Genomic DNA, 18,830 nt, shown 5'->3' with positions numbered 1-18,830 from the left:
CAGCATGAATAAAGCAATCAGGACGACCATCACATGTTTTCTTCTTTCTATTTAACAAAGACTTAATGTGAGGTAGAGTAGGAGTTCTCTTCCGATGGACTGTGCCAGAACATAACCAGATCTTAGTAACGTGCCCCCCTGGTTGTTTTCCACTAAAAGTACAGAACACAGACATTCAGAAAGCAGCCTTTAGTTTCAATATGCTTTACAGAATCAAGAAGAAGCACGTTTAAATTTTAAGAGAGCTTATAAAATAAAGACTTCTGAATAAGCAACCCAGAGTTCACTTTTCCTGCTTTCTTCACCACAGAACCTAAACTAATTCTTCCCGCAGGCAACAGTGACACCTACTGTAAAGCCACCGAATGGATTCGACTTCGACAACCGATTAAAAAAAAGTGCATTTTTCCAAAGACTTTTAAAAGAATAAACTTCTCGTTTTCGAGATTTTTCCCTTGTAGCACATCTACTGCAATTCCTGCGGAGCTGAAGTTATCAACTTGTCTCGTAAAATGCCTTTTAAATACAAATTCCTCAAAAACAACCTACTGAGTGTTTAAAATCTCTATTGTATTTCCCCACAGCGAACATTCTTGAATTCTTATAATTGAAGCAGATCTCAAAAAGGCCTTCTTGTTTACCTTCATACTAGAATTTTGTGTTTTTCACCAACAGAGACACCCAAATAACCACCCAAAAGTGCAGTTACCATCCCTTTCTTATGCCATACATGCCCTGAAGTAACTGGGTCCTGAGTACCCAGATGCCTCCGCTATGGATTACAAAGGAGAATTATGCAAAACAAATTCAGTGTTCAATGTTTAAAAACAAACAAACAAAAAAATCCCACACACTTAGGTGTATAGGTGGTTTGTTCCAACTACAGCATCATTCTACCAAGTTAAGTTTTGGCAAGTTGCTTTTTTTCCCATTGTTCCAATTTATTTACATTTTACTTGAGAAGAGCACAGCAGGGGCTTTCCACAGAAGCTCCCCAACACAGCCAGCTCTAGTTCAGAGCATTCAAGTATCCACATGCAGAGCCCTAGAGACCACCAAGGCACCCACATACGCCAAGGCCCATCTCCTTGCTACCAGCAGGGAACTGGCACTACCTAGATTATCTCCTTTGTATATTCCAGTCCAGAAGGTTTTTTTCATATTTGGAAAGGCTCCTTCCACACACATTGAAAAAGTTACAAGAGCTACACAGAATATTCTCAAAAACCTTACCTAAGCAAAGAGAAGACATCATAAGAGTTACGAACACAGTTCTGATCCACCTGGAGAAGACTATTCTTCAGGGTACCTGAGTGATCCTTAAGGCAAAGAAAGAATGTTAATTGAAGAATCAAAAATTTTCCACCTTGACTAAAAGCACGCATTTTTGGTAGAAAAAAACGATCTAGCTTTTAATGTATTTTAAATCTGTCGCAGAGTTTTATGTCTGGCAGGTAGAAGCAAACTGAGGTGGCAGTAAGATCAAGTTCAAGTCTGGTCTGCAACAAGTACTTACCTATAAAGATATTAACGTCCTATCACTTTATCTGTGCTCTAGACACGGAGTGTGTTTTCTTGAACTTTATTATTGCACAACATTTTATGCACAGAAATACCGAAGGATACAATTTACAGTACTGCCATTCTTCAGCTTCAGCTCTGAGAGTCTATTTAGTAATGTGCCAGCTAGTACACGTGATCAGTTCATTTTCCAGCAGTGATACCGAGGTAGCAAGTACCACAGTCCCTGCCTACATCTTGTTCCCTGACTCAACAGGCTGTTTCCATACAGATGTTGAAATGCAGTTACATGTCAACATCTACTGACACAGCTGCCATGCAGCGGACATTCTTTTCCACCAAAAATAAGGTTCCACCTAAAGAATTGCGAGATCTATAATTTATGAATCATATTGCAACAGAGACACCATATCAGCAGCTGTCTCAGCTCCTCATTTCCATGCTCAAGATGTGGATCCTACATGCTGAATTCCATATATATATATCCCCTGAAAAAATACCAAAATAACAACATCTTAATGCCTGAATGAACTAGAATGGTGGAAAATTGGAAACGCACAGCTACCAGCATCACCATTGTACAGCATGAAGTTGATGTCATTTCAAAAAACACTGTCTTCAGAAAACAAAAGGAAAAATTTTTCAAAGAACAAGGGGAGTGGCCAAGAGTTTCAGGAGGGAAAAAAAATTTGGAAGAGCAAAATATTTTAGCCTTTTATTTTTTCCCTGTACTACAAAAGGAAATTCCCACAGAATCAGACACCAAATGGTCTACACAAACTGTCCTACTCTGAGGAAATTTGCAGACTGTGCAGTGGAAGAGTTTCAGACTTATTAAAGAAGTTTGCCCTTTGAAAGGGGAGTTGGTTTACTTCTGTCACATTTCTTACATAGAGACACATATATTTGTCAACACACAAAAAGGCTTTGCTTGTGCTAAGTGGCCAGGATCTAGTTGCTTAAAGAGAAAAAAAAAAAACAAACCAAAACAAAAAAAAAACAAAAACAAAAAAACAAACCCCAACATATGCAGGGAAAGATTCTACCTGCATTGATGGAGACCACACAGTGAAGAGAAATGCAGCTTTCCAAAGATAAGGGTCTTTCCTGCTTGACGATGAAAAGGTAGCTACAACTCAGTATCCCTAAAGAATATGAATTATTCTTCAATTCCCCCATACCCCTGGCCACAGCCAAATGTTTTCAGTTGTGGAGAGCTGGTTTTATTTCTTAAGGAGACAATAGAATGTTAGCCATTACCTAAAAGCTACACTTGCTTCCCTAAATGCACTTTCTGAAAAGACATCACTGCAAGAGCAAGGATGAATCTTATCAGTTAGTAGCAGCAAGCATAAAATGCTTGAAAGAAAATCGGAAAGCCAGGAAAGCACTGACGAAACCAGAGAAGAAGAAATCTGGTTTTTTGAAAAGCCTGTATAGCACCCAGTAATGAATTTTATTAAACCTGGGTAAAAAGTGGTTTTACACACAAGCATGAAGTCTCGGACAAAATCAGGCAGATTCAGAAAACTGCTAAAGGATTGGGAATATTTTAAGTCCTCGTTGACAGCTTTTAAAAAAAAAAAAAAAAAAGTATCTTTGAAGCTCACATCTACCTTATTGAAACATTGGTCCAGTTCAAGTAAATCCAAACAGAGTCAATTCACTGTGTGATTACTAGAGAGAATTAAACTAAGGGAGGAACAAGTGCTTCAGTGGTTCTATGCCAGAAAGGAAACAGGAAAATAAACTGGACATGGTTGTGATGAAAGAAACAGAATCCTGCTGAAGCCTTCTAGCAAAATTGCTGCACAATTTACTACGAAATAATAATAAAAAGAGCTTGAACAAAACCAGAAGTGGGAGGTACAATTATGTGAAAGTCAAATGTGGTTATGAACGAAGTAACTACACCGGCAACACACGTTTGTATCTACATTGAGGAAAAAAAAAAAGCTGCAAATGCTGGAAGAGGAGTTACATGACCACTAACAGACAGCTACAGTAAAGCAGTAAATACCCTTGAGGGCTCAGAAGGCACACACAAAGGCTTTTGAAACCTTGTTTTCCAACTTTTTTCTTGCTGTGCTATATATCCACTGCAGCAAGAAAACTGCAAGTGGAATAAGAAAACGTTCTCTTTTTTTTCATTTGCATATCAGCAACAGCTTTGTTGCTGCTGGACAGAAGAGATGGAAGAAAGGAAAAATTCCTAATACCTACATATTGCCAAGGATAAAGAATTTATTTTAACATCAGTGGGGAAAAAAAGTGAAGAGTCAGTGATGATATTAACAATAATAAAGAGGCTCTGGATATGGGTCTTTTATTCTATTAAGACAATAATCGCTATACTAAATCGTCTGGTTTACCTAGAATTTCTCCACCAGTATTGTTGCTAGAGTTTTCTGCTTTGCTCCTTTATGACAGGAGCTTCCTACAAAGCAAGCATTTTGAGCACAAACCTGCATTTTTGAACGTTACCTTATATGCAAGTGGGCTCGATGCTTCTAAAACAGCAGCTAAAGTGCATCACATAGTGACGCTGTAAGATTTCAGGGCTCCAATTTTAAATGAAATAATTTAGCAATTAGAATATTCCTATCTGAGCATGTTGCTCTGGGTGGTTTTGTTTACCAGGGAGATACACATTTAATCAATAAATCAACAATTTTTATCAATAAAAACTACAGCTGTGGCAGTCCCTAATGTTCCTGCCCTACTTCAGTTTATTCTGCTGCAAGATTTTTTAGGCTCTTATCACAGGTAAGTTCACAGGAAAGAAAAATGGGAATTTGCATTTAGTTCCAGATGGATCAATCTATGCTCGGAAATACATCTACAGTATGTTTTGAAACAACTCTAAAATGATGGATTATCTCCAGAATGGCTTAGTCAGCTTCCAAAAATTTTCTTATTTTGGCTCATAAGTGGTCTTTAGTTAATGACAAATACATTTAATACACTAACAAAATGCACTTTATTGTAGGACTCCATAAATCTACTTTGGCAATTAATTCCATAGTCCAAAGAATTATTAAAGTAACAACGGGTTTTTGAGCAATGGGAAAAAAAAACCTACCATACCTTAACTTTATTTTTGTACATTTCAGTATGGACAGAGGACACTTCCAACAAAGACTGAAGTGTCTTTGTGCACAAGGTTTTCATTAGACTTCCAAAATTATATTTATAAGCATCTATTTTCCCAAGTTTCATACATGCCAGTGCAAAGAAACTAAAATTGCCATTTCATTCATGTATTATCTCAAAAATTGAGGCTTATGACTAAGATGTCTTAAAGTATTACAGAGACCACCGGGAAGAAAGAAGCACCATCAGAAACCCGACAACAAAAGTCACTTCCTACAGGTTCCAGATGGTGCTTCATAAATAATGTTTAGTATAACCACCAAAGTGAGGATGTATAATATTTAGAATATCCAGCATCGGAATGAAAAGCATAAGCAGAAATACCCCTTAAGTGCACACAGCTTCTGAAAGTTTGCTTGTGTCAACTAGTTTGGTCTGAAGAGCAGACAGGTTACTTAAAAATAGGAAGTTTAGTACTATAGAAGAGATTTAGGTCAAGAAACTGAAAGAAAGCAATCAGAAGCTCCAGAGCAGGGTGATAAAATAAATTCCTAGCTCTTGAAGCCAGCAAGAACTGAATAAATTTTAGGGAAGTACAAAGAAGGAGATTATTTGTGCTACAACTGTATTTGCAACGTCGCTACAGAGCATGAACAAGAACCAAAAGCAACATGTACTTTTAAACCTGATGAGCTAGGGAGCAAGTCCTGACAACAAATAATCAGGAAAGTGGATAGTGTTACCATCACTGAATTCAGGCCCAGGTTATTAATACCAAAACCATGAAAAACTAGAATTTCATCCTGTTTCAGGAAAACTGAGTTAGCAGCGCCAGGAAGCAGAGTCTGAGCTGCGTATCAAACCATCTGTAATTTGAAGGATAAGCATCAGAATACCAAACAGTTCGGAGGCCTGCATACAGTCAGAATTCTTGTCCCTTGCTCCACTCTCCCCACAGAGTAAGCTACTGCCTCCATTCAAATCCCCACAAGACTGGACTTGCTGGTTGTGGCTAATACAGAAACTGTAGCTGTGTGTCAAGAGTCATTTTCTCTCCAGCCAAGGACTCCTTACACAATCTATCTATACCACAGTACTGCCAGCAGCAATTTGGGATTTGAAAAAAAAAAAAAAATCCTGTCAACTGTGCTATTTACAAGAGGTAAGTTTGAACTTTTCCATCATGGATGTAGTAATCAGAACTGACATCTAATTAATGTGGCTGTAGTCACCATATTAGCTGAACAAGCGCAGATACTACAGTGGAGACTTTGGGGGAAAAAAAAACAACACAACTATGGGGCAAAACAGTTGCAACACAGAGCAAATAAATAGCTTCCCATTTAGAAGCTACAAACTCTGGTTTTAAGAGTGAGAACCAAAACATAACATGCTTTTGTAACTGGCATGAAAGTGAGTCTTAACAGCCACACCATTTTCAAAATGTTCTTTCTACGTTTGAATGAAGTGTCTGCCTCAAAGAATGAAGTCAAGGCTTATTTTCAGTAACCAGGTTTTTTCTGGACTTAAAATGCTGTGCTTTAAATTTTCCCAGAACAGCTCAGATATCCAGGCAACAGAGGCGAGAAAACAGTTCTTATCCATCACGTCAAAAAAAGTATTTCTTCTCAAAACTAAACACTTTAACGTACTGAGCATCCAAGTGTGAGAATTTAAGTTTAGAAGTTGAATCTCAGCTTGTCACCAGTAATAACAAGCCAGAACAAATACGATACACCCTTACCTTCTGTTCAAATGAAGCTCCATAATAGCCATCATTGAGACCAAAAATAATCTCATTTGGGTTTCTTGCATGTATCTGTAAGAAGAGAATTTAAATTATTTTATAGGCAGTTTACTATGACTTTACACTGCAAACGAGCATCAACTGCTCTGTTTGATAACCAAATGCAGGTTTTCAGCACCTCTAATTATAGACACACATGAAACCCAAGAGAAAAATGAATTTAACCATAGAAAATGCATTTGTTTCACAGCTTTAATAACAGTCGATGAGTATGTACAGCCTTCCAGTACCTAAAGGGGCCCACAAGAAAGCTGGGGAGAGACTTTTTACAAAGCGAGTATAGTGATACAACAAGGGGTAACAGCTTTAAAGTGGAAGAGGGCAGATTTAGATGAGATCTAAGGCAGAAATTGTTCCCTGTGAGGGGGGTGAGGCCCTGGCACAGGCTGCCCAGAGAAGCTGTGGCTGCCCCCTCCCTGGAAGGGTTCAAGGCCAGGTTGGACGGGGCTTTGGGCAACGTGGGCTAGTGGGAGGTGGCCCTGTCCGTGGAATGAGCAGTGGAACTGGATGGTCTTTAAGGTCCCTTCCAATCCAAACCAGTCTGTGATTTCATGTCCAGCCATTCTACCTTGAAATCAGAACCACTGGCCAGAGCACCTTTCCTGTTGCTGCATTTACAGCTGAGAAAAGTAACTAAGAGACCAGGAAATTATCCAGAGATAAGAGTAATTAGCTTTCACATGGTATTACTTAAAATGATACTCAAAATTAGGCTTTTGTGGTTATGGTAGACTTAAAATTAGCATTCAGTACTATAGCTAATATCCTGCTATTAATCATTATTTCAAATAAAACCATGCACTAGAACATATTATTTAGGGAGCCATTTCTTCTGTCCAGTAAAAACAAATGGAAAGAAAGCTATAATATGAAGGGTACTGGGTTTGGCTGTGATGGAGTTAATTTTCTTCACAGAAGCCCGTATGGTGCTGTGTTTAAGATCTGTTGGGAACACAGCAGTGTTTTAGCTATTGCTGCACAACACTTGCACAGCATCAAGGCCTCCTCTGTTTCTAACTCTGCCTCTGCACTAAGTAGGCTGGGGGTGTACAAAAGCTTGGGAGGGGACACAGCTGGGACAGCTGACCTGAACTGACCGGAGGGATATTCCACATCATAGAACATCATGTTTAGCAGAAAAAAACAAGTCAGTCTTCACAAGGCAACTGCTGCTCAGGGACCAGTTGGCATCAGTCTGCTGGTGGGAGGTGGTGAGTAACTACTTTTGCACCACTTGTGTGCTGCTCTCCCTCCGCCCTCCCCTCTTTTTTTTTTTTTTCCTTTCAGTTATTAAACTGTATTTATCTCAACTCACGAGTTTTTCCTTGCTTTTGCTCCTCTGACTCTCTCCCAGCCCACCAGCGCCGGGTACCCTGGCCAGGATCAATGCACATGTGAAGCTAGAGCATACATTCCCTATAAAGCTTCCTTTCCAGGCTTAAAAACATCACAGGTTTTTGGTTTTTTTTTTTTAAATAAATATTTAGCTTTAAAGTGAGAAATAAACTGTGATCTAGTCTAAATAGATCCTATCAATTATTCAGTCAAAAAGCGCCCATTGGAATTAGGACAATCTAGTGACTTCAAAAGACACTATTTCTTGGTGGTTTTATTATTTATGCGATATGGGTTTCTTTGAGTCACCTGTACTATAAGCTCCACAGTACAGAAAACACTGCACTTGTGACCTCTTTCAGAAGGCTAGTAGGAGACAAGTACCAGAATTAAAACAGATCTTACAGAGTAAGCTCCTTGGACTAAAGATCTTTGACAGGATGTCATTACCATGAGAATGGGTTAAAACTAAGACACACAGACATTATGCTCTACGTTCACTTAACCATCTATACAATCATACTGCCATTTCCTTGAATCAAGACATTGCAATTTAAAGCACCCAGTGCTAGCAGTATCGTTTAAAAGGCTCAGTGAACAATGGTAGCTTAAAATATTCAGCTAGTCAAGATTTAAAGCTCTGAAGTAAGCTAACACGAACCTCTGCAATCACATTTTAAAACACACCCTTCAAATGCATTAATTTCTTTTCTTAGCATTCTGTATATTCGATCATCCAGATGGTTTGATTCCGTAAGTAAAAAGGCGAGGAAAAACCGTTTTCACATTACCTGCTGGCCCAAGTACTTTAACCCATCTAGATTGACCTTCCATTCAATCAAAAGCTGAAAGTGCTCCTTCTTGCCACCCCAGATCCTCACAACAAAACAAGAGACAGAGGTATCGAGACGATCAGGCATTATCCCGAAGTCCAGACTTCTCCATGTTGGATTCTGTAGGTATTCAAAAGAGGGATAAAAACAACTTAAGCTGAAAGTAGTCCTAAAATTGACAATTCACAAAGTACCAAAGTCGACCTCAAAGATTAAAAAAAAAACCAAACCTCTTAAGAATAACGAGCGCCCATCATTTCAAGGTTTACACAGAGTTAAAGTCAACAGGCTCTGCTGCTTCCTTACTCTGTTTTCTAGACAGAATTCCAGAGTTAAAAGCTACATGCTCAAAAGTACTTCAGAAACTCAGAGTGGACTCTGCTTCCTCCCATTACAAGATGTTGAAGAATTTACTAATTCCGTTTAGCTAAATCAGGAACCTTAAAAGTGGAAGTAACATTCCTTTCCAAGTTATAATTCAACTTCTGAAAACTAGGGTATAGTTTACGTTGCAAAAGTTAAATTTTAAATGGTGATCTATTATCCAGTAATTAAGTTTGCATAATTTATTGACAGGTTTGTTCACATTCTTCTCCTCCTTGACTGATGCTGATGGCAATCTTCAAATGTTGTTACAAAGAGCTCCTCTTCACTCCAAGAGATCAGACTTGCAGCTCAAGCTTTACAAAAGCAGCATATGTTAAGCTAAACTGAAGCCTACGTTAAGCTAAACTGCAAACATCTATTCCACCAGAACTCAGATTTGCAAACGTGAAGCATTCCAAGAACTTGCACTCACCTCTGACAACTTCTAATTTAAAGATTTATGGAAACTGTTGTAATTGGTCCAAGGTGCAACCAAACCAAGTCAATCTAAGAGCCAGATATCAACTTTAGGACTTCTACAGGCCATAAATCACAGGGTGTCCAAATGCAGAAATGGGAAAGTGCTTTGTATATGTACCTCCCTCCTCTGCTGCACACAGAGAAGGTAGCTCCTCTAAAACAAAAGGTAGGAACCCACCACCCCATGAACGAACAGGCCTCTTCTCTGAGCACTTAAGCTGCCAGGAAGAGGACAAACATCTCTGAACTGGTATGAGGCAATTCAGAATAAGATGCCTCTGAAATAAAGGGAGGGGCAAAGTTACCCTGTAAGTATTACAGGAGGAATGCATTAATCAAGTTTTCCTAAGGAGAAGGGATATTTGGTAGCTGTTCAGACACAGAAATACCAGGCCGTTAAGATACCCGTAGATGTATGGAATTTGCTCAAGACATCTTTTATTCAGATTTTTGTCATTCCATCTGGTATTTCCTTTGGTTAGATTCCCTTCTTGTAATTCCTTTTCCTGATTCAGAATAGGCAGAACTCAAATTCCTAAAGTCGCAAGGAACTTGTCTCTTGGACAAGTTAACAGCCTTGAGGATGTAGACAGCTTTCCCTCCATCCAGGAGGTTTTCAAAAGCATTTACAGTCCAGTGCTATAAATGGCACAGTTCTACCTCGTTAATGCAGACGTTTAAAAGTCTGTTTAGCAGGTTTTCAGACTTCCTTATCCAACATTTGCAACACCCTACTCCCACAAAGAGATCTACCCCTTCTCAGTTGTAATAAACTGCTCAGTTTTGGACCCTTCACTGACATGAATTGGAAAATTTAGAAACTTTGCAATGTTTTCAGACTTCAGTTTCTTAAAGCTGTTAAATCTTCAAAGAATATACACATTTATATGTGCAGGTACATGTTCCTTACTGTTCACCTATACAACAAAAAGATGTTCAAAGAAACCAGTGGTATACCCTGCAACACTGACTCTCCCTTTATTTGGGGTGCTACAAGCAGGGCCTCTGCTTCTACACCAAGGTTGCTAAACTGAGCTTCTAATACATCTGCACACTCAGAAAAATAATATACGAGTGCTCTTGAATTTGCAGACATTTAAGTAAAAGCAGCTATTTCTGTTGCTAACACCAGCAAGAACAGCAAGGAAAAAAAAAATAAAAAGATGAACTGTAAACAAACCTGAGTTATGATGCATACAATCCTCAGATACTGGAAGAAGTTAAACCAGTAAAAATCCAGCTAACATGACTATGCCTATTTAGTGTTTTCGATATTTAAAATTGATATATATTGTAAAACTTAACTTGAGCACTGAACAGTTCTCACATGAAAACGCCCTACCCTTGAGAATATTTGGTCTTATCTGCAGAAGGCCCAACAGATTGTAGCTCCACAGCTGTTAAAATGACCTTGCATTTCTACTATTCAATAACTCACTATTCCAATCTTTGTGAAAAGAACCTGAAAAGGAAGAGAAGTACGCGATGCTCCTAGCAGAACTGAAGAGCAGAAATACATTTAACAGTTATGGTATTCAGCAGAGAAATCAATACGCTGCAGTAACAATATTAAAAAGAAAGTGTTTCCATATTAAAATAACTTACCAGAGAATTCTTGATCACCTCACTCTTATAGAATTCTAAAGAAAAATGAGTAAAAAAACGACTTTTAGATTAGCTTAAACACTGATACAAACCTTCATAGTTGAAATAGAAAGAGCTAAAATAAGTAACACTCATGGAAGACAAATGCTAGTGGGTCTACTTTATCAGTAACAGATTCAGGAGAAAGACTTTAAAATGCCATCATGCTTTTGACTAAGTATTCATGCACACTTAATTATTAAAGTCATTATTTAAATTTAGCATTTCATCTTTACACCCAAGATAATCCTCAAGATTTACTGCGGTTTTGATTTCTGGGGAAAGAAGGCGCCCCGGTACTTTACAATATTTGGATGACATCTGCAAGGTGACTGGTTTATCGTATGACATCTTCCTGGAGCAGTGCAACAGGGATAAACTAACTGCACTGCTTTCCTGAAGAGCAAGGGTGACCTGTTCCAGATGCTTAGAAAGTGAACAAGCCAAATTACCTTGCAGAGGTGCCAAGAACCCCGTATTTAAATGGAAATAAGCAACTGCTGACACATGGACCTTGGCTTTCCCAGCTGAAGTAAGAGCTTAAAGTCTTTAGGTAGACAGCTCTGGAGGCTGGAATACAGATTTTGTACAACATCCCTCAGTGCGCTGGGGTCTGAGGATAAAGCTTTGATAGAGCACAAAACAGTTCCACACACCAAACACTGCAGAAACAGTGATCAGTTCAACCAACCACCACAAGAAAGTGCAGGTAGCAAGCTCAAGTTACATATTGTTATTCTTTTAAACCAGCAACCTTGAAAAAAAATAAAAAACAAGGTTCCACTACACTAGCTGAAAATAAAAATTTGGAGAAAAAACAACATTTGCCTGCAAAGCTCCAACTGTCAATCATATCAGAAGGAGCATAAAAAATATATTTTAATAACATCTTTCCACAGTGAAGAACTATACATTGTAGTGGGAAGCAAAGCATTAAAGAGAAATGAGATCTAACACTCAAACACAGTTATCAAAAGCAGAACAGATGCCTGGATGCTTCATGCCATTGGCTAACAATTCTATTTTTGGAAAACTTTGATAATAGTAAGTGCTGGTTTATGCTCCATAAAATAACTGGTACACACAGAGTGGAACACTCTCCCCCACACAAAGAAACTCAGGCTTCAAAAGCTTTAACTTTTATGTGCTCTTGGAAGTTCCCAAGTTTCTCAAATTATCAGGGGAGGGCGAAGAGGAGAGCAACAAAAATAGGTTGATTTAAGAGACTCTACCAAATCCGTCATCTCTTTTGCTTCCTTGGCTGCTGAAAGCTTTTATGAAGTTCAGGAAACTAAAGAGCTCTTTTCCGCTGTTGGCATACGTGACTCAAGTAGAGGCAACAGGTCGTCAAGGCGAAAATAAAGGACAGAGAATTCGTATCATAAGAATTTAAAATGTAAAAAAAGTTGGCAGCAAAGCCTGGTTTACCTTTGTATATCTTGGCATTATCACACAAGTGAAGAGTGAAGTACGTATCCAAGAGGCGATAACCATTCTTATTGATAATGTTACGTGCAGCGATATTCCGAAGGTGACGAAGCCGACGCTAAAAATAAAGAAAAAAACAAAATAAAGAACTTCAAGTCGAAATTGAACTCTTTTTTGTTTGTTTGTTTTTGGGTTGGTTTTTTTTTTGCATTAAAGCATTTTAATGACTTCCAAAGCACTATTGTCAAAAAAATCCCACCAAACCCCTCAATTTTCTTTGGCAGAGAGCTAGTGTAAACCACACCCATTCAGCAAAGCCACAGGAAACCAACTGGACAAGCAATAACTAGCTCCGAAGAGATCGAATTAATCAACACCCATATACAAGACAAGCTAGTCTTACTCATGTCCTCTACATAATTTTTATTCAACATGTCTAAATCACCTCAACTACTCGAGCAGTTTCAAGCAAATATGTGACACTATTAGCATCAAACAGCAGCACCATCGCCCAGGTGTTCTGCTTCATCACACTGGAAACACTTCCTAGCCAAAGCTATTTTCAACAAGCACTAGTGGACCCGGAGTTCCAAAATAAACCACCACCTAATCCAGAGCCATACATAACTGGCTGAACAAAGCTTCCTGAATTCACAGTAATCCTGGAAACTGCTGTAACAGCCTTAAATAAAATACATCAGAAAGACCCATCTAGATTTTCAAGGAAAATTAAGGGCACAGTCAAATTTGTGATGTCTGTCATCCACTTTCTGTTTGGATAATTTGAGTATTTTTCTCTTGGATTGAATACACTAGAATGTGTCACTAAAATCTTTAGTTTAAGTGGTTTTATCCAACTCCAACATTATGTTAGCTTTCTACAATACTTTATCTTGAATGAAAATCATCAGATTGAAGCAATTTCTCTCCAAGTGCCAAACAGCTTTAATAGCTGTGGCTCAAATCCTCAGCTTCAAAGCATTCTACGCCCTTCGTCTTTGACAAATACTTAACATCACTACCTTACTGTTAAATTTAACTAGTTAAAGAAGTTTTGTAGGACTGACCAGTCACTCTTAAATCATTGCTTAGCTGTGGTTCTGATTTTAACTTTGAAAACTCCTGCGTGCTTAGAACAGAATTTGGCACTCCAACTCCCACTACAAATATATAAAGTTCTCACCAAATCCTTCAAGTAACATATTATCCCAATTAGTCTCTCAACCAACCAGTGTCTCACCTATCCCTTTTGGATCACCACAAACCACCTACAAGTCACTAACAACTGGTTCAGAGCATCCTTTTACCACAAAGTTAAGTCTGCAGAATAATTCCTTTTCCCAAAAGTCTGTTAACTTGCAAATCTGGATCAACCTTAAAAGAAACACTCTCACACTGACCAAAAAGTGGATTTAAAATGCTTCTGAAACCAAAAGACAACTTTTCTGTTGGCAGCTTGTCCTAAAAGGCTTTTAACAAGAGTTGAAAGGCCATCATCTGTTTTGGAATCACAGTATGACACTTTATATCACTTATCACTTAAGTGATATATTAGTTTTCCTTCCTGGAAATATATAAAGAGGAATATTAAATTTCTGTTCACGTGACAGACTTAATTTTTTTTTACTTGGACTAAAACCAGCCTGAGACAGAATGCCCAGTACCTCTAGTATATACGTGCAATACAAAATGTAAAAAAATCCCAAACCAACAACAAAACAATGCAAAAAAAAACCCTTCTAAGCTGCCTAATTGCAGAACTATATGGTCTTTGTTAGAAACTGCTATCAAGAATGTCAACAGAAAGATTAAGCCTCACTTAACTACACTGACCTTGTACATTATTTCAAATCTAACCTGAAAGTTGTTTAGTTTTGCTGGCCATTTTTATGAGCAACGTATACACTCCTTAAGAAACAGCTTTGAACATACATTGCACTCCCTATAAAAATGATTCAAACATTTTATGTGCGCTCTCTCCTTTAATTAACTTCAGTAGCATACAAATCTATCTTCTACCATGTTAGTTACCACCTTTTTTTTAAAAAAAAAAAAGAACCCAAAAACCTCCCTTACAACCTAAGAAGAATAGCTCACATAGCATCTAACAAAGGAAGCAACTTTCTCCAGGTCATTTTAAGATTGCAAACTAATTGTGGGACTGGTTTAAGTAGCACGTTACAATGAAGTAGCCCTCAAGCAAAGCCAAGCAGGTTTCTTGTCTTTCAGTATATGTAGTGAGGTTTGGAAGAAGCTGTAGTGTGTCATAACCTACACGTGCCCTTCTGGACAGAATGGAGAGAATGGAGTCCTTATCTCCATGGTTTGTGACTTCTTTGCACCCTTCAAAGTCTGGAATTTATCCTGGAGTTTAAAGTCTCACTTCTCCCAAACCAGTTGGAAGAGGAACATTAAATGTGGGGCTGTGAGACCACAATACAGTTGAGGACTCAACATGCAACAGGTAATGAATGCCTATTTAAATCTCCAACTTAGTCATCACTCTCCTCCTCCCTTCTGTCCCATTACTTGTCCACTCAGCCTAGCTGATAGGGAACAAGTTTCCAATTATATGGACAATTTTCTTGTTCACATTCTTTAGTATGATGTCATGATGACAGAGGGACTTGGATCCTGAAAATAAGCCACCTTCCAGTTCGCTCACTACACCGTGGCAGATATGATATTGCATTATTCAGATTTCCTCAGAACTCTACAGAGGCAGCACTCAGAGTTAATTAACCTCTCATGACCAAAGATAATTAGCTTTAGCCAGGAAACCATCAGCTACAAAGACATATCCAAAAAGACAACCGAAAGAGGCTGTAAAATCCTTCAAGGGCTTGCAGCTGTTCTGTGACAATAAGTATTAATGCAAGGGAATTTTCAAATCTCTATTAAGTGTTACCACCTATGTGTTTCACATCATTTTTTCCTCAAGAGATTAGAATACACAACAACTCCACTGTGTTGCAGCTCAGCTATCGGTGCCATCAGCCAAACCACCCTGCTGCCAGCCCCGCTGCTTACTCCCAGGCTGCATCGCCCTCCTCATTCGTACCACCATAAATAAGCACTTGTGCAGCTGCTCAGTGAATCGCACGGGGGAAGCGATCTGGATGAAAACTAACCACCTCTGGCTTTCCCTGGGTTAGTTTCACCAGATCAGTTCCTCAATATGGTTCACAATGTGGCTGTAAAAGCAGCTGAGTGGATGAAAGAGGGACAGAGCAGCAACAAGCAGCCAAAGGCGGACAGGGCCGCTGAAGTGAAACTGTTGGGTTAAAGTATGTGTGGAGCTACGTACAGCCTGGCACTTCTATAAGCAACGTGAAAAGTGGTTCACAATGAGGTACCAGAGCATTTCAAACTGCAAAATCAACTCTTCACAGATAAGTGACCCATTACACCGAATACAGTAGCTGCAAATAATCCTGAGTTCTTTCATTTCCTTTTTCTTTTAAGTAAAGTGGGAAAGAGCGATCACTTCTCATGAGAAATAAATTTTATCTATTTGCTCTTTCTATAAAAGTATCAAGAAAGCTTCATCACAAGGAGGGATCCCCACAGATGAGATGCTGCGCAAGTAGAAGAACCGTTCCAAAAAGCCCAGTTTAAAAATCAAAGTGCTAAAAAAACCCATGATAATTGCTTTGGCAGCCTCATGAGTCACCTAACTTAAAAATGGCCAGCTGTGTTTGCAAGCTGATCATGCAGGACCTGCTTTCATAAAAAGAGATAAGCAAAATATGCAGATGAGTACGGATAATTTTCTCCACTATCTCCTCAAACAGTTGACAGTCTATCAATAACACAGTACTGAAGATTTCAGACACTAGACCAGGCATCTTGATGAGATATCCTACTGCAAAAAACATTATTTTTCAGCAGAGCACTGATTTAGGTAAGGTCTGACAAGCAGAACTGATACCATTAAAAAGGATATTTAACTTTTCCAACAGCTCAATTTAGTGCAGGCAGCCTGAATGATGGCATATCTGGATCATTGCTTAGCAGAGTAGTAGAGCAGGTTTAACAGCTCATTCTAGGGGGTTTGTGACACAGAAGCTATTTTGATTACCACAATTGTCCTAGTCCTTTGCAATTCCCAAGAAAGTCATTGAAGCAGTGAAATTACATCCTAGGCCTTGTTATCATTTGATTTAATTGCCAGTCTAAGTTGCAACTGAGTAGAAACAATTGTTATATAGCAACTCTGCGCTGACCTACATGGAAGAAATTAGTGCTTCCCTCTACCTTGAGGATAGATGACTACAAACCAGAAGAGATCCACTAATTTTGCCTTAGAAGAAATCCTGGGTAGCAGCTTATATTTTAAAAACACTGCTGGAGGTAAAGATAATCACAGGTCATAAGCATACAGATATCCCAAAGATACACAGAAAGGCAGATCACGAAGAAGAGCAGAGCCTACCATCAGGTTTCACCCCTCCTGCCTGCAGAACCACAAAACTGGCTTCCCAGAATTCAAGAGCAGCATCTTGACAGAGCTGGAGTGCAGCGAGACCATCCACACTCAGCAATGACCAGCTTCTCTCAGAAGTCAGGGGTCTCTTTTCTCATTTAAGAAAAGCACTCAGTTTTCATCCTTCTGAAGAACCATTATCAGTAGTTTAATGTACCTAGTGTTCCCATTCAATGACATTCTGGGAACCTCTCCAGATTTACCACAGGCTATAAACAAGTCAGACTGCTACAGAATAAAGTATTTTGATCAACAACCTTGTTAATACTTTGCTTTTTTTCATCAGATGATCCCAGAACTCTACAGTCTACCAAGTCTTCGGAGGTTTAAGGGACTGAAACTGTCTGGTCCCTTCATGCTTTAGTTCTCTCAACACTAAGATATCACAATTTTCCACTACCTCTGCCTAAAATACCACCTTCCGCATCTAGACACTCATTCCCATCACACACCACATTTTCTCATGCGTTTGTGCAGTCTCATGGTGAGGGTCAGGGCATTTAACCAAGGTAAAGCTGGCAAAAAAAGAAGTTAGAAACTTGAGTAAATTCCTCCAGACCAGCTCACTACAGCTACACAGATGTGCCCACCACAAAAGCAGGACAGAGCAGACAGACTTTTTTTTTTTTTTTAAAGCACTGCAGTTTTTTGATGGCTTAAACTGATCCAGACACCATTCTTTGCTTCCCTCCAGGCCTGAGAAACTGAAGTGACAAAGTTATGCACTGGTTTTTTTTTGGGGGGGGGGTTTGCCTAAAAATTTGGTACCATTAATAGATTGAGGGGAGGGAGGAAGGAAAGAAAAGGTAGTAAGTCAAAACAAGAGAGAGAAGGGCACTGTTGTTAACGTAAGGTCTGGACTGTTCGTGGAACCACAAGAACAGTGACTACCTACAACAGCCTGAAGTATTTGTGGAATTTCACAGTTATTTGTTCAAGGCCACATAATGGGTAGCAAAAATAAGCACAGAGTTCTGACTCCTCTTCCATCTTAACCACTTTATTATTCTCTTACAAGAATCTGATGACCCTGGGAAAAAAAAAATAAAAATGTTAAGTATATCCAAGCTGGATGAGAACACATCCAAAGCCCATTTTTCTATCTTTGTGACTGGTCTACCACACTTCCTAGCTCAGGCTCCAAATATAAATTGTGAAGCTCAAGTCATTAATATGGGCAACGGCTAAGATTACTTTTTATCACATGGAGCCTATCATTTTATTATTAGCTTAGATGATCTAATGGCTCACTGCTGGGAAGGTCTGTCTTCTTTTCATCCCACATCTGTCACCCCCATCCTCCCTCCCAGTTGCATGGTCTGCTCTCTTTAGCACTGGCTCTTTCAGCAAAACTATTCATGAATTCTTGCGCCCAGCAGAAACACTAGCACTTTGACACATTAAATCAATTTGCAAAGGTGTCAAAGGAGCATCTAAAGCTAAACAAGGCAGGCAGTTTAGTTTCTTTCAGCAACAGCCATTCAAGACACTGTCAAATAGCCTCCCCCCACCATGAAAGAAGGGTTAGGCTGAAAACTCTGTCAGATATTAATAAAACGGTGACAGGGGGCCTACTGCATCCATGCCCATGAGCAAGTTTCAGAAATTCTGTTGGAATAAGTCTAATTTTCAAAGAATTTACAAATTTGAATACATTTTCCAGAACGAAGTTTAAATTCAATTGGCCTGGAAGAAATTTTTTATAAATCGGTGGCTAGATTGGAAAGAAGCTTTTTTCCCCCCACTCTCCCACTGCTGGTGACATCCCACATAAACCATGCAAAGCATCATACAGGTTCAAGAGAGTGTTTCTGATTCAACAAGGGGGGGGGGGGGG

At 39.0% G+C, this 18,830-nt stretch overlaps 1 protein-coding gene across 1 annotated transcript in view; it reads right to left on the bottom strand.

The window, feature by feature from the left end:
- UVRAG (UV radiation resistance associated) overlaps nt 1–12,625 on the bottom strand; it is a 78,764-nt gene extending 66,139 nt beyond the window's left edge. The window contains exons 1-5 of the mRNA XM_026855117.1: nt 12,508–12,625; nt 11,041–11,075; nt 8,548–8,709; nt 6,359–6,433; nt 1,234–1,319 (exon numbers count right to left, since the gene is read on the bottom strand). Coding sequence (XP_026710918.1) covers nt 1,234–1,319; nt 6,359–6,433; nt 8,548–8,676 — 290 coding nt within the window. The 5' untranslated portion in view covers nt 8,677–8,709; nt 11,041–11,075; nt 12,508–12,625. The remainder of the gene's footprint in view (nt 1–1,233; nt 1,320–6,358; nt 6,434–8,547; nt 8,710–11,040; nt 11,076–12,507) is intronic.
- Nucleotides 12,626–18,830: the final 6,205 nt, after the last annotated feature.

The sequence above is a fragment of the Athene cunicularia genome (genome assembly GCF_003259725.1).
Source record: "Athene cunicularia isolate RWA chromosome 1 unlocalized genomic scaffold, athCun1 chr1_part1, whole genome shotgun sequence".
Lineage (NCBI taxonomy): Eukaryota > Metazoa > Chordata > Aves > Strigiformes > Strigidae > Athene > Athene cunicularia.
This window is presented reverse-complemented; position numbering and strand designations above follow the sequence as displayed.